The following is a 12,714-nucleotide window of genomic DNA, read 5'->3' on the forward strand; positions in this document are numbered from 1 at the left end:
AATATATAAATCTAAGGTTTTTATTTAATTTGCGTGTGTTTCAGCATTCTCTATTATTATTCAAAGAGGTTGAATGCATCTATAGGATAAGTGAACACAAGGCTCACTGTCTGCACACCTGCCAGGATACAGTTACACACTGTTAGGTGGAAACGAAGCTCCTCGTGTCGTTTGCCTTCATTCCGCTGCTCACATTCACGTCGTGGTTACAGACAGGGATTTTAGGGGGAAACAGTTTTAACAATGCAGGGTGCAGCATTTGAGATTACCGGTCCAAATGAATGACTGTATACCATGGAAACAGCGCGAGAGGAAGGCGGGCAGGGGAGCGAGGATGATGTGGCCCGGGAAGACGCCACAAGTGTGAGTAATTAATACTGCTAGACCCTTTGAATATCACCATGGTAAACCTAGATAAAACAAAATAAAATAAAAAATAGTTATTGTAGTCAATAGTCACTTAGTAATAGTCATTTGAGTAATTGTTATTTACTGCAAAATCACAATATAAAATACTAGGGGTTCTCTTTCAAATAAACAATGTTTTTATTTAGTTTATTTATTTATTTATTTGCACATTTTTTATGAATGGTGGTAACCAAGTTCTATAGTTTTACTGTAGGCCTAATAGTAATTTCAGTAACCAAGTTATTTTGGCGTAAACTGCAGTATGGTGATTTCTGTGAGAGTAAAACCATTTTGACCTCTGTTGAGGCGGCTATGGAGTTATTGGCTTGACATTTCTCAAATAGTAGGCCTAGCCTAAGCCTCGAAAAAATTATTTTTACTTAACTATTTGAATAAAGCCCATAACTGCATAGAAGTGGGTTTATCTGAATATCATAAGAATATACATAAGAGATCGCAGTTTATTTGTTGTAACCTGCCTCGATGTATTGTAAAGTGTATAGGTTACAGTATGCACTTCTCACTATGCTTAACTTGGCGCAAGATTGGGACCGTCTACAAAGAAGGTTCTTACTAAAAACGTCCAATGACTCTGTCATCGGAAGTGTACGCATATATATATATTTTTTAAATTGTGTTAAGTGTGCTCCAAGATGTGAAACACAAATCTATGTGTGAATATTGCTCTCTTTTTTTAACTGTGACAGGGCCATTGTACGTTTTTCTTATGGTTTATATTTTGTAGATGGTCCCTATGTCGGCTACATAGGGACCATCTATTTTTGTACTTCAACTTAATTTTGAGGCATTTCGAAATGAATTTTAATTTTAACCCTTGATTGTCTTTGAATAATATTCTAGCTTTATTTTCTTTGGAAATACCGTGTTACCTCGTTGTAAATGAAATACGGCGAAAGAGATGGGATGACATCATGTAAATAATGCATGACTGCACAACCGCAATGAACGCGAGAGTCATTGTGATGGTCGCGAAACAAATGATTCTAACTTACCTTTCAGAAATATTTATCCATGTCTGGTAAAATTTGCTTGCAAAAAATTGAAACTGTGATATCATAGTAGCTACAGTGATGCGGTTAGTTGATACTACCACAGTACGTTGGTATCTATCTATCTATCTATTGCATTAAAAGGTTCTTCAAAAAAATATCATGGTGGTAAAATGATACAATGATGCTCCGTGGTGTTTCTAAGCAAAATGTCTAAAAAACATTAGCTTACATGTCCAATAAACCATGACTGTACTGTATCATACCTGTTTTGTAAGTCAGTGTTACATGTAATTATGTGTCTAAATCTGAGTATGGGTAATTGTTTAATTGTATTGGGAAAAGTTCACTTCTTCTTGTAGCAATAGCTGTAACCAAATATTCAAGATTGGGGTTGACCAGTGGCTGACCCCATGTCTAGTGTGATAGCCCTTACCTTGTCCATGAACTAGGAATAGTGTAGACATAGTCAAATCTATATTCATTGGTTTTATACTCAAGAAAACCCTTAAATGCATCTATCAGATTGCTGGACAATAGAAAGAGATTGCGGTAATTGGTTGTAATACTTTATTATGAGAGAAATGACTGAGGTAGTTGCCCATCAAGTCATTGTGAACTCAGAGTTAGGTGGATTTTGTAACCCAGTTGGATTTCTCTCAGAATTACTGAGTGGCTTTACCATGTAACTCTAACCGCTCATTGCAATAATATCTGTTTGTGATAAGACCACACAACACACACCTTAAATCCAAAGCTACTGATTTCCCACTCATTCTCCATTTGAGCCAATTAAAATGTGAGGCCGTCTTTTCTTTTCAAGAAATGTAAAACATCTGGAGTCCTGAAATGACCTCAGCACTTTGGTGGCAGAACATTTATGATATCTTGTGACTCTAGCATTGTGTAATACAATTATCAGAAAGTTATGATAGTACTCTATGATAGTTATTATAGTAATATGATGCAAATTACTATAATCCAGGTCATCACACTTTTGATTCTAACAGCGGTTGGCTTTTTTCACCAGTGTGTGTTTATTGCATCAGGTCAGAATGTGATACATACCTGTGGTTTCAGGTAGCTGACGTGTCTGTGGAAGTGGCTACGGTGGACGCAACTCTTAATAAACTATGCAGAAGATACAACAGACGCAGAAGAAGAGCAAAAAAGCCAAAGAAGAAAAACCCAATATTGGATCTACAGAATCTGGCCATCCTCATTACAGTGGTGGTGTTTGTCGTTGTGGTGATAATGTGGTCACTTCTGTGGGTTTTTATATGTAAGCTCAACACAAACACTCATATACACACCCTTGTGAAAAAGAAGTGCACTTAATTGCATTGTGTAGACTTGCGCAGATAATATTATTAATGAAATGAACGACCACTTAAGTGTACTCAAAGTAAAAGTGCTGTTTCTTAAACACTTTTAAAAAGTGCATTTTGTAATAATGTCAAATTAAAAGCTTTAAATTACATTTTAAATCATTATATTAATAATCATTTGTTGTGCTTTAAGTAAGTACACTTATTTTGATCTGACGTAAAGCTTATGTAAAGTACATGATTATCATTTTTTTTTGTTATGATGGATTATGTTCATATTTATTATACTGATTATAATTTAAAGTTGTATTTTAAATGTATTAAATTGCAACTTTATCATTATTACAAATGTGTAATTACAACAAATATATTTAAATACATGACACAAGTTTCAACAGAAATTACATTAAGTATATTTTAACTGATCATAAATGCTTACATTCATTTTAACCATATGCCTAAGACATTTAATGTCCGAAATCATTACATACAGAAGGTAGTACTTAAAAATGTATTTATATTATAAATACAAAGTTATGTCCACATATCTAATTTAACTAAAGTGCACACTATGTGTTTTGTAGTCCGGAGAGAGAGCAACAGTGGTGTTTATTTTGCTGGTATGTTCCGTGTTGCCAACGTGGAGTTTATACCAGAGTACAGGCATGCTGACTCGAGTGAGTTTGTGTCCATGGCTAGCCGCGTCCAGCATGTGGTGAGTGACACAGCAAAAATATGTCATTACAATAAAAGGCCTTCAAAAGCCATTGTCACCATCACTTTAATATTTATCTTCCAATAAGATAACCAGCGTATACCGAACGTCATCAGTGTCCAGACTCTACAAACAAACCGTCATCTCTGATCTGAGGTACAGCCGCTTCAGTAGGCTACTACTCTGCTAGATGGATTTACTTCTTTAGGTCAATTGAGATGTCACATGGTTACAATTACCTCTCACCCCATCAGTAATAATAATCAAGGTGGTGTACTGGTGCATTTCTGGATGATCTTCGTGGTGCCGCACCTGAAGACTCCAGCAGTGTGTGAGGAGTGCTTGAGTGCCATCCTCAGGGACTCTGTGCTTATGAGTATGAAGAACAGGTCTACAGTGGGCTTCCTGCAGGGCCTTCCTGTGGACATCGACTCCATTCTTGTCAATGGTAATCTTAGCCACTGTTACCCCTTCTCAAGTGCCCCCCAATTTTAGCAAGACAGTACATATATGACATACCCAAAATAAAAAGGTTCCTTCTGACTAATTAAAAAAACAAAACAAATTTTACACAATGTTAAATGTTATGTACATTTCTTTTAGCTTCAGAAGCATTATTATGGTACATTTATATATGTATATATATATTGTCTTCCCAGTTGCTTTACGCTCGGATTACACATCAACAGCTGTGGGTGAGTAAGTCAAGACAGTTATGTACATATATGACCGGGGTTGTGTGCAATTCAGAACTGAATTGAGCAGCCTTTTAAATTTCAGCTTAATTCTAGAACTTTACTTGAATTGAATCTACATTTATAGCAAATTTGAAACAACGTACATTACCATTTAAAAGTTTGGGGTTGAAAAAAAATACAGTAAAAACAGAAATATTGTGATTATTGTAAATTGCAATATTATTGCAAAAATTATTGTAAAATTCAATTTTCATAGATTTTAAAATGTATTTAATTCCTGAATTTTCGGAATCATTACTCCAGTCTTCAGTGTCACATGATCCTTCAGAAATCATTCTAATATGATGATTTATTATTAAGTTGTGCTGCAAAAAACAGCATTTAAATTACTTCTACTTCTAGAAATTACTTCTACAAAATATTTATATGAATCTTTTTTAAAAAGCATTTTAGAATTTTTAAATTGTAATAATATTACCATTTACTGTATTTGTACGTGGTAATGTACGTTAAAGGAACACTCCACCATTTTTTGAAATAGGGCTTATTCATATTCTTTCATACATTTAGATAGGTGGGTAAATGCATTTTTGTCTCAGTGCATGCATTGTTTTAGTTTGACAGGGTCGGCGCTAGCTTAGCTTAGCACAATGAATGGAATCCTTTGTTGCCAGCTAGCATGTCCTGAGTAAAAGTTATAAAAAAAAACAAAAAAAACACGTAATTACTTCTTGTGGCCTGCGTATTCACAACGAGTAACAAATAGCCTGTTGAGCGATCGCAACCTCCTCCTGTCGTTCTATTTCCACTCATTTTCTGTAAACTCTTGTATATAGGTATGGTTCTGGCTCACACAAAATCAGCCATGTTCATCGCCATTCATGTACTGTTGGGAAAATAGCCAGGCAGCTACTATTCACACCGGTATGTTGACGGAAGTCGTGGGATTTCATGTGTTGCGTGATATCTCTGCGCCCAAGTAGCAGTGCTTCGCCTAAGTAGCCGTGCTTCGCCTGTGCTTCCCCCTAATATAGTCCCAAGTCAATATCTGCCTAAGAAATCACCTAATGTTAATCTGCATCGCTATTTGTACTCGTTGTGAATATGCAGGCCACAAGAAGTAATTACGTGGGTTTTTTAAAACTTTTTTTAGCACTTTTACTCAGGACATGCTAGCTGGCAACAAAGGATTCCATTCATTGTGCTAAGCTAAGCTAGCGCCGACCCTGTCAGACTAAAACAATGCATGCACTGAGACAAAAATGCATTTACCCACCTATCTAAATGTATGAAATATGAATAAGCCCTATTTCAAAAAACGGTGGAATGTTCCTTTAAGTTTCAAATTTGCTATAAATGTAAATTCAATTCAAGTAAAGTTCTAGAATTAAGCTGAAATCTAAAAGGCTGCTCAATTCAGTTCTGAATTGCACACAAAAGATTTAGATGTATCTTTTGTAAATTTACTGTCACTTTTGATCAATACATGTACATATTTATTTATGTTTCATTAATTGAATGTAATTTTATGGAGTATGGCATAAGAACATTTCTTATTTACACTAGTCTTTAAAATGAAGCCATGGATATCAATATTTTTTTGTATTTGAAAAATGTAATTAATTGATTTAATTATTAATAATTAAAACTAAATTAAAATCTGTTTTAATGGCTGTGTTAATTAGTTTTGACAGAATTTTATAGTTTACAAATATAAGTAGAGGATACATTTTAGGAAATAAATGTTTTTTTTTTTATATTGTATTTATTTTACTGTGTTGAGTTTCTTTGAATGGCAATTCAGTAAATTTCACTTGCAATACATTTCAAATTCAATTCCAATTCAATTCGAATTTAGTTATAAAATTCTGAATTTCCCAAACCCCTTTTGAATGTGTATTATTATTATTGACAGAATCTTGTTTCTGTAATTCTGTGTTTGATGGGATCTGTAATCATCTCTCTGTGTGTATAGGCTCTCAGTGTGTGGATAAGCTGTATGCAGGTGTTCCTGATGTGAGTGTTCCCCTCAACGTGTTCTCTTCATGGGGAAGCTTGAGCTGCTACATCAAACTGACAAGTGCTCCAGGCTCAGTCGTCCGACTCACTGTGAACAGCTTGAGTATTGACCCTAGTGACTGCGTCTATGATTCCCTCACCGTGTATGACGCTCTGCTTCCTATGAGAGGCTTGATTCTCTACAGGTTTGTGACAGAAGGGAGCGGAAAGATCTTGAAGTCAGTCTTGATTGAGTTGGTAAAATGAAGGACAAAATAATCTGAGATTATAATTGTAATTTTCATGCATTCTCTTCAAGGTTTTGTGAATCATTGTCAGCCCCGATCTCATTGGTCTCCACCTCCAACGTCATGCTGCTCTCATTCAGACTCACACAAGGCAGAAAGATCTTCCGAGGATTCTTCCAGGCTCTCATGGAAGAGCGTGAGTCCTTCGACTAAAGTATTTGTATTTTTGTGTCTGGTGAAGCTGAGCCTCTTTTGTCTTTCCCATACAGAGTGTATAAATATGATAGCGTTACCCGCTGGCCCAGGTGATGCTGGAGTTATAACCAGTCCATTCTACCCTAATCTGTTGCCCCGTCAGTGCTCCTGCTCCTGGATGTTTCAGGTACTGCACCCAATCAAAAGCGTTTTTTTTTATGTGTAGAAATATTATCCACAGTATTCGCGTGACAGAGCGGTGTTTTTTGTTGGCTGTTGACGTATCAGATGCCCAGCGGCCCTCTGGGTGTAGCTCTCAGGTTCCAGAACTACATGCTTAAACTAAAAGACTTGCAAAACTGTGAACACGGCTGGTGGAAAGTCAATGAGATTATGTAAGTGCTTTGTCAAGGGTACATTTCACCTCATTTCTGATCTTTGGGGGGGGGGGGGGGGGGGGGGGGGGTTTATTGTATTTCATTTCTTATAGGAATCGTTAAAAGTCATTTTTTACTCACCGATCGCTATGAAACGGAAGTTGCGATACTCTTTTCTTCCCTATTGTGACGTATATCCGAGTGAAATGGCTTCTTGAACAAGAAAAAATTTAGGGCGGGAATTGATTTTGTCCATCAGGAATTTATTGGATCATTGGATGATTGTGGTTTGCTATTGCTGTGATGTCATGTGAGCGACATGTTGTCCCGACCTTCGCGCCAGTAAACACATCATCAGAGAAGGGAAGAGATGTCGGAAAAATGTTTCGTCATTTTTGATTTCATGGTGACTGTAAATATTTTGAAGAAGCTTCATGCAGCTCTTTTTCATACAGCAATAGTTCCCACTGACCAAACACCAAAAAAAAAAGGGTCCATAAAACACAATTTTTGTCCCACATAAGAAGGTCAAACAGGTTTTGAAAGACATGATGGTGAGTAAATAATGACAGAATATTCATTTTAGCTGAACTATTCCTTCAGTGTTGACAGTATGTGATATTTATCAGGTCTGATATTCAACGTTTGTCAATTGGTATAGAAATAACTGTGATTTATTTACAGATATTGTGGAAATTACATTGACCACTCAACTGTCTTCCGTATTCCTGCTCAAAACCCTGAAGTGGTTTTCCGCTGCAGTTCACGAAGTGCTGACCAACCCTTCAGTGCCACTTACAGCAGTTACAACACCAGTCAGCGTAAGAACAATGCTGCTGAAACAAAGGAAATGGAGAACAATTTAAAAAGTCATTTTTCTCAAGTAGTACAAGCTGACTTAAGAGCAAAGGAATACTATTTATAATTATATGCCAGTAAAATGACTCATGGCACCAAATGGGTTTACTCTGGTCTTGTTTGTTTCTCCTAGCATGCCCGGAAAGTCACTTCTTGTGTTCTACAGGCCTGTGTGTGGAAAAGTTCAAGCGCTGTGATGGACTGGATGACTGTCAGGATGAGAGCGATGAGATTTTTTGTTGTATGTAAACCACAAAATCATGTAATCATGTAGTTCTACTATAGTAAAACAAGTAACAAACTAGTATTTCATGTTAGTTTGATATACAATAACTGCTTTTCAACCGTCAGGTAAAACCATTCTCGTTGCTTAACTGTTTCATTCCGTGCTGATCCGGCCCAGTCGATACGGGTTTGGTTTCATTTTCCATCCTGAGTGGCGACGTCACTACACGCATTTTACCAGCACGGTTAGCTAACCATGCTGAGAATTCCAGGCCGAAAACAGTTTATAATTGGGCCGTGGCGATCCAAGCTCAGGTGGAAGCATAACTGGAACTTTTCCTTACTGTTCTTAGAACCGTTCTAACCTACGGTGGAAAAGTGGCTTAAAATTGTACAGGAATAATATAAAACAGTGGTTCTCAACCACAGAGCTACAGGGGACCTCAGCAAACTTCCAGAGGTGCCGCAATAATTGTTCAAATTATTTTAATTTAGTTATATTATAGGGGTCCTATTATGCTTTTTTACATTTTCAACTTTCTTTAGTGTGTAATGTTGCTGTTTGTGCATGAAAAAGGTCTGCAAAGTAACAAAGCACTAAGTCCACTCCAAAGGGAGTTATTCTCTATAAGCACTGTTTATGAACCTGAAACGACTCGATTGTAGTCTTGAGTTCTCTTCCGGGAACGTACATGTAACAGTATTCCTAATTTAAATAATTCCCACCCAAAGCATTTGCAAAAAAGGTGCGAGGCCTGGTTGAGTTGGGTTAGCAGTGTGTTGAAACTTGTGGTTATGGTAAGGGGCGTGACATTTCCAAAACACACTTGAGGCGCTTGTCCAATTACAACACACTGGTCTTGCTGACCAATCAGAGGTTATTGCGCTTTTTGGAAGGAGGGGCTTCATAGAGACTGGAACTAAACAGAGTGCTATAGACAGACTGGGAAGTGAGGTGCTGCCATAAATATATATATCTATGGGTGCTGCAACAATATAAGATATTTGAAAAATAATGTGATTTATGAACATTTAAACATGAAATCCTATTCTAGTAGTCCCCAAAAACAAAATCAAGACTTTGAAAAAGGCATAATAGGTGGCCCTTAACATCATTTTAATTAAAATATAAACATATTTTTGAATTTATTTGTAGTATTAGAGGAACATATCTGCTTAGATAGGAGGGTCTTTGAATGTTGTCTTAAATGCAAGAGAGAAAGGTAGAAAGGTTGAGAACTATTGGTTTACAACAATATCTTGGTATTTCAAAATAGTATTCATGTGAATATTCACTATTTTATTGTCTGTAACAGCTAAACCTCCTAAAATCTGTGGAGGTTCATCCCCTTTGCACCCATTATACATCTGTAATGGAGAGATGGACTGTTCCAGTGGTAAAGATGAGACCAACTGTACTCAAGGTAATGTGAAAACTATTTAAAAATTCAAACTTTGATAGGTGTCAATTGTACAGTTATTAATGTGTTGGCTATGCAGAGACTAGCTGTTCTGGAGTCAGTTACCAATGTGGCAATGGAGCCTGCATTCTTAAGAAAAATGCTAAATGTGATGGCGTACCCGACTGCTTTGACCTCAGTGATGAGAAGGACTGTGGTGAGTTTTACTGTGGCAACATCCAAAAACATCATGTCACTCATCTGATTGGTTTGTAGACATTTAAACAGACAGAACTAGTCCTAGTCTAAATACAATTTATGTCTGTTTTCGTTTTTTTTTTTTGTCGGTTATTACTATTCTTAAATTCAACTATTACTAATAAAATCTCCTTTGAGCCAAACAATCAACAATATGGTAGCTTCAAATCCATACGAGGTATCAATACGGAATCAATCTGACTTCAAATGTATTTTGGTCACAGAATTAAAAATAATATAGGTGAATCATAGAATTAAAGACACATCTTACATCAAATTATCAGGTTTTTTGCTTGCACTTTTAGCCTACTTTCTTCCTGCTCACACTTTGGTTTTCTTTGCTCTCGTTTCTCATTTCAAATGTTGCACACAAAAAAAAAAAGCGTGAAGAGTAAGGAAAAAAAGAAAGAAAAAAATGACTGTGAGAGCAAAAACTGAGCTCTTTACTAAAGACTGCGGCTTTACTGAGCTCAACGGCTCTGGCCGAGCTGTGAAACTAAACGCTATTGGCTATTTAAAAAAAGAGGAGGAACTGTTCAATATGTCCCACCTTGTCTTCCTGTTTCAGTGGAAAAGACATCAACGCACTGAATAATACTGCGCGTTTCAAGGCACTTCAGTGGCTTTTAAGATTCACATTGATGCTATAAATCAATTAAGTTCCACATCCTTCAAAGAGACTCCAAAAGTTAATTTAGGACCACCATGTTTTATGACTGGCTAACCACTCAACCTAAAATATCCTCCATATACTATGATGATATTGTTGCTATTATTATGATCTATTGACCTTTTTACAATGGTTGTCTTGAAACGATGTTTGGTAATTGGTGTGTTGGAGTTGAATCAGAGGGAGATTACAGGAGACAAGCTGAGCTTTGTTCATGGTTCATTCTCTTTCTAAACGCTCTCTGGTTTTATTGGATTTGGCTCATTAGATGCACCTGTCATGACTGAACAGTTTATGAACATACAATGTTTGGAATAATTAAGATTTTTTTTTATGTTTTTGAAAGAAGTCTCTTATGCTCACCAAGGCTGAATTTATTTTAAAATACAGTAAAAACTGTAACATTGTAAAACATTTCAAATACTCTTTTCTATTTTAATCTGTTTTAAAATGTAATTTATTCCTGTAAGTTTTCAGCAGCCTTTACTCCAGTCTTCAGTGTCACATGATCATCAATCATTCTAATTCAATTCTTTTGACCAGTAGTTGTGTACACACCTGTATCAGTGTTCACATTTATACATCCTTACGTAGCATGTCAGTCATTTTTTATGGCTGTACACTAACACACTTTTTTTATCTGCTTGTGTCTTATTTGTTTCCGTATGATTATTAGCCTGTGGCAATCCCACCCCTTTAAAGCGCATATTTGATAGCGCCTCCCCACAACAGCGCATTGTAGGTGGGATCAATGCGGTGGAAGGAGAATGGCCGTGGCAGGTCAGCATGCATTTTTCTGGTCAGCTGTATTGCGGAGCATCAGTCCTCTCTGATGAGTGGCTCATTTCTGCAGCGCACTGTTTTAGCAAAGAGAGGTGAGGAACGTCAGGTAGACCTAAACTGTTGAATATCAAAGTTATTTTAGCAGGTAAGTAAACCATGCCATTTCTTAATGCAGTTTGAGCAAGTGTGATCTTTCAGGTTGTCGGATCCACGTATGTGGATGGCTCATCTGGGCATGCTAAGCCAGGGAAATGCCAAGCATGTGGCCGAGATCCGTCGAATTGTGGTGCATGAATTCTACAATGCAAGAAATTTTGACTATGACATTGCCCTCGTGCAGTTGAAGAAGGCCTGGCCCAGCAGCCTGGAACATTATATCCAGCCCATCTGTCTGCCGGCCGCTTCTCAAACCTTCACTGACGGGCACCGCTGCTGGGTCACCGGTTGGGGTTACCGTTCTGAACAGGGTAAAGAGCTCAAAAAACAATGACAGATGATGTAAACTACTGTTCAAAAGCTGATTGAAAAGATTTTTTTTTTTTTAAGTTTCTTATGCTTATTACCAAGGCTGCATTTATTTGATTGAAAATACAGTAAAAACAGTAACATTTTGAAATATTATTACCATTTAAAATCTACTTAATTATTTTTTTAAATGTAATTTATTCTTGTGATGGCAAAGCTGAATTTACAGCATCATTTCTCCAGTCTTCAGTGTCACATGACATTTTTATTATTTATAGTATTGAAAACAGTTGTGCTGTTTACTATTTTTGTGAAAAAAAAAGTGTTTTTGTTATTTTAAACAGAAATATTTTGTAACAGTATTAATGTCATTACTGTCACTTTTGATTTGTCCTTGCTGAATAAAAGTATTCAGTCTTACAGACCCTAAACTTTTAAACAATTAGAAAAATAAAATCAGTTTTATAGGTCTACAATAAATGACAATGAAATAGCATATTTTTTCCTCTGTTTGTACAGATAAGGTGCTACCCACAGTATTGCAGAAGGCAGAAGTTAGCATTTTAAGTCAGAGTGAATGCAAGAGAAGCTACAGCCCCGTGTCACCTCGCATGCTGTGTGCTGGCGTGTCCTCAGGAGAACAAGATGCCTGTCGGGTGAGGGGAGATAACAGGCATTGGACTTGGTCCTGCCTTATGAACCAAACATAAGCTTAGTATCTCATTTCAGAGCATTATTAAAGTATGCCTACTAACCTTTCTCATTGTTTAAAGTGAGCTGTCTCTTTGGATTTTTACATAAGCAGTTTTTGATTGCAGGGGGATTCGGGTGGTCCTCTGTCCTGTCAAGCACACGCAGGCAGCCGCTGGTTTCTGACGGGCATTGTGAGTTGGGGTTCCGGCTGTGGCAGACCCAACTTTCCCGGAGTTTACACCAGAGTGGCCAAGTTCATAGATTGGATCCAAAGACATATTTAAAAATGCACAGCCAAGTAAATCCACCTTATAATTCAGTCTGTAACTTAAAACAAGCCATTTTCACCTAAACAACAACTAAATGTGTTATTTAATGGTCATTC

General features: G+C 36.8%; 1 protein-coding gene across 1 annotated transcript; it reads left to right on the forward strand.

Annotated features, from left to right (window-relative positions):
• Nucleotides 1-152: 152 nt before the first annotated feature.
• tmprss7 (transmembrane serine protease 7) lies at nucleotides 153-12,613 on the forward strand (the record flags this gene model as incomplete). The annotated part of the gene is made up of 18 exons (XM_084398535.1): nucleotides 153-363; nucleotides 2,499-2,700; nucleotides 3,331-3,461; nucleotides 3,550-3,617; nucleotides 3,716-3,909; nucleotides 4,121-4,156; nucleotides 6,135-6,363; nucleotides 6,477-6,601; nucleotides 6,675-6,787; nucleotides 6,889-6,995; nucleotides 7,662-7,798; nucleotides 7,969-8,076; nucleotides 9,377-9,484; nucleotides 9,561-9,677; nucleotides 11,065-11,263; nucleotides 11,370-11,638; nucleotides 12,156-12,292; nucleotides 12,455-12,613. Exons 1-18 carry the CDS (start codon nucleotides 295-297, stop codon nucleotides 12,611-12,613), a joined length of 2,508 nt encoding a protein of 835 aa, XP_084254661.1. The 5' UTR covers nucleotides 153-294.
• Between the last annotated feature and the right edge of the window lie 101 nt (nucleotides 12,614-12,714).

Source organism: Rutilus rutilus (assembly GCF_951802725.1).
Source record: "Rutilus rutilus genome assembly, chromosome: 24".
Lineage (NCBI taxonomy): Eukaryota > Metazoa > Chordata > Actinopteri > Cypriniformes > Leuciscidae > Rutilus > Rutilus rutilus.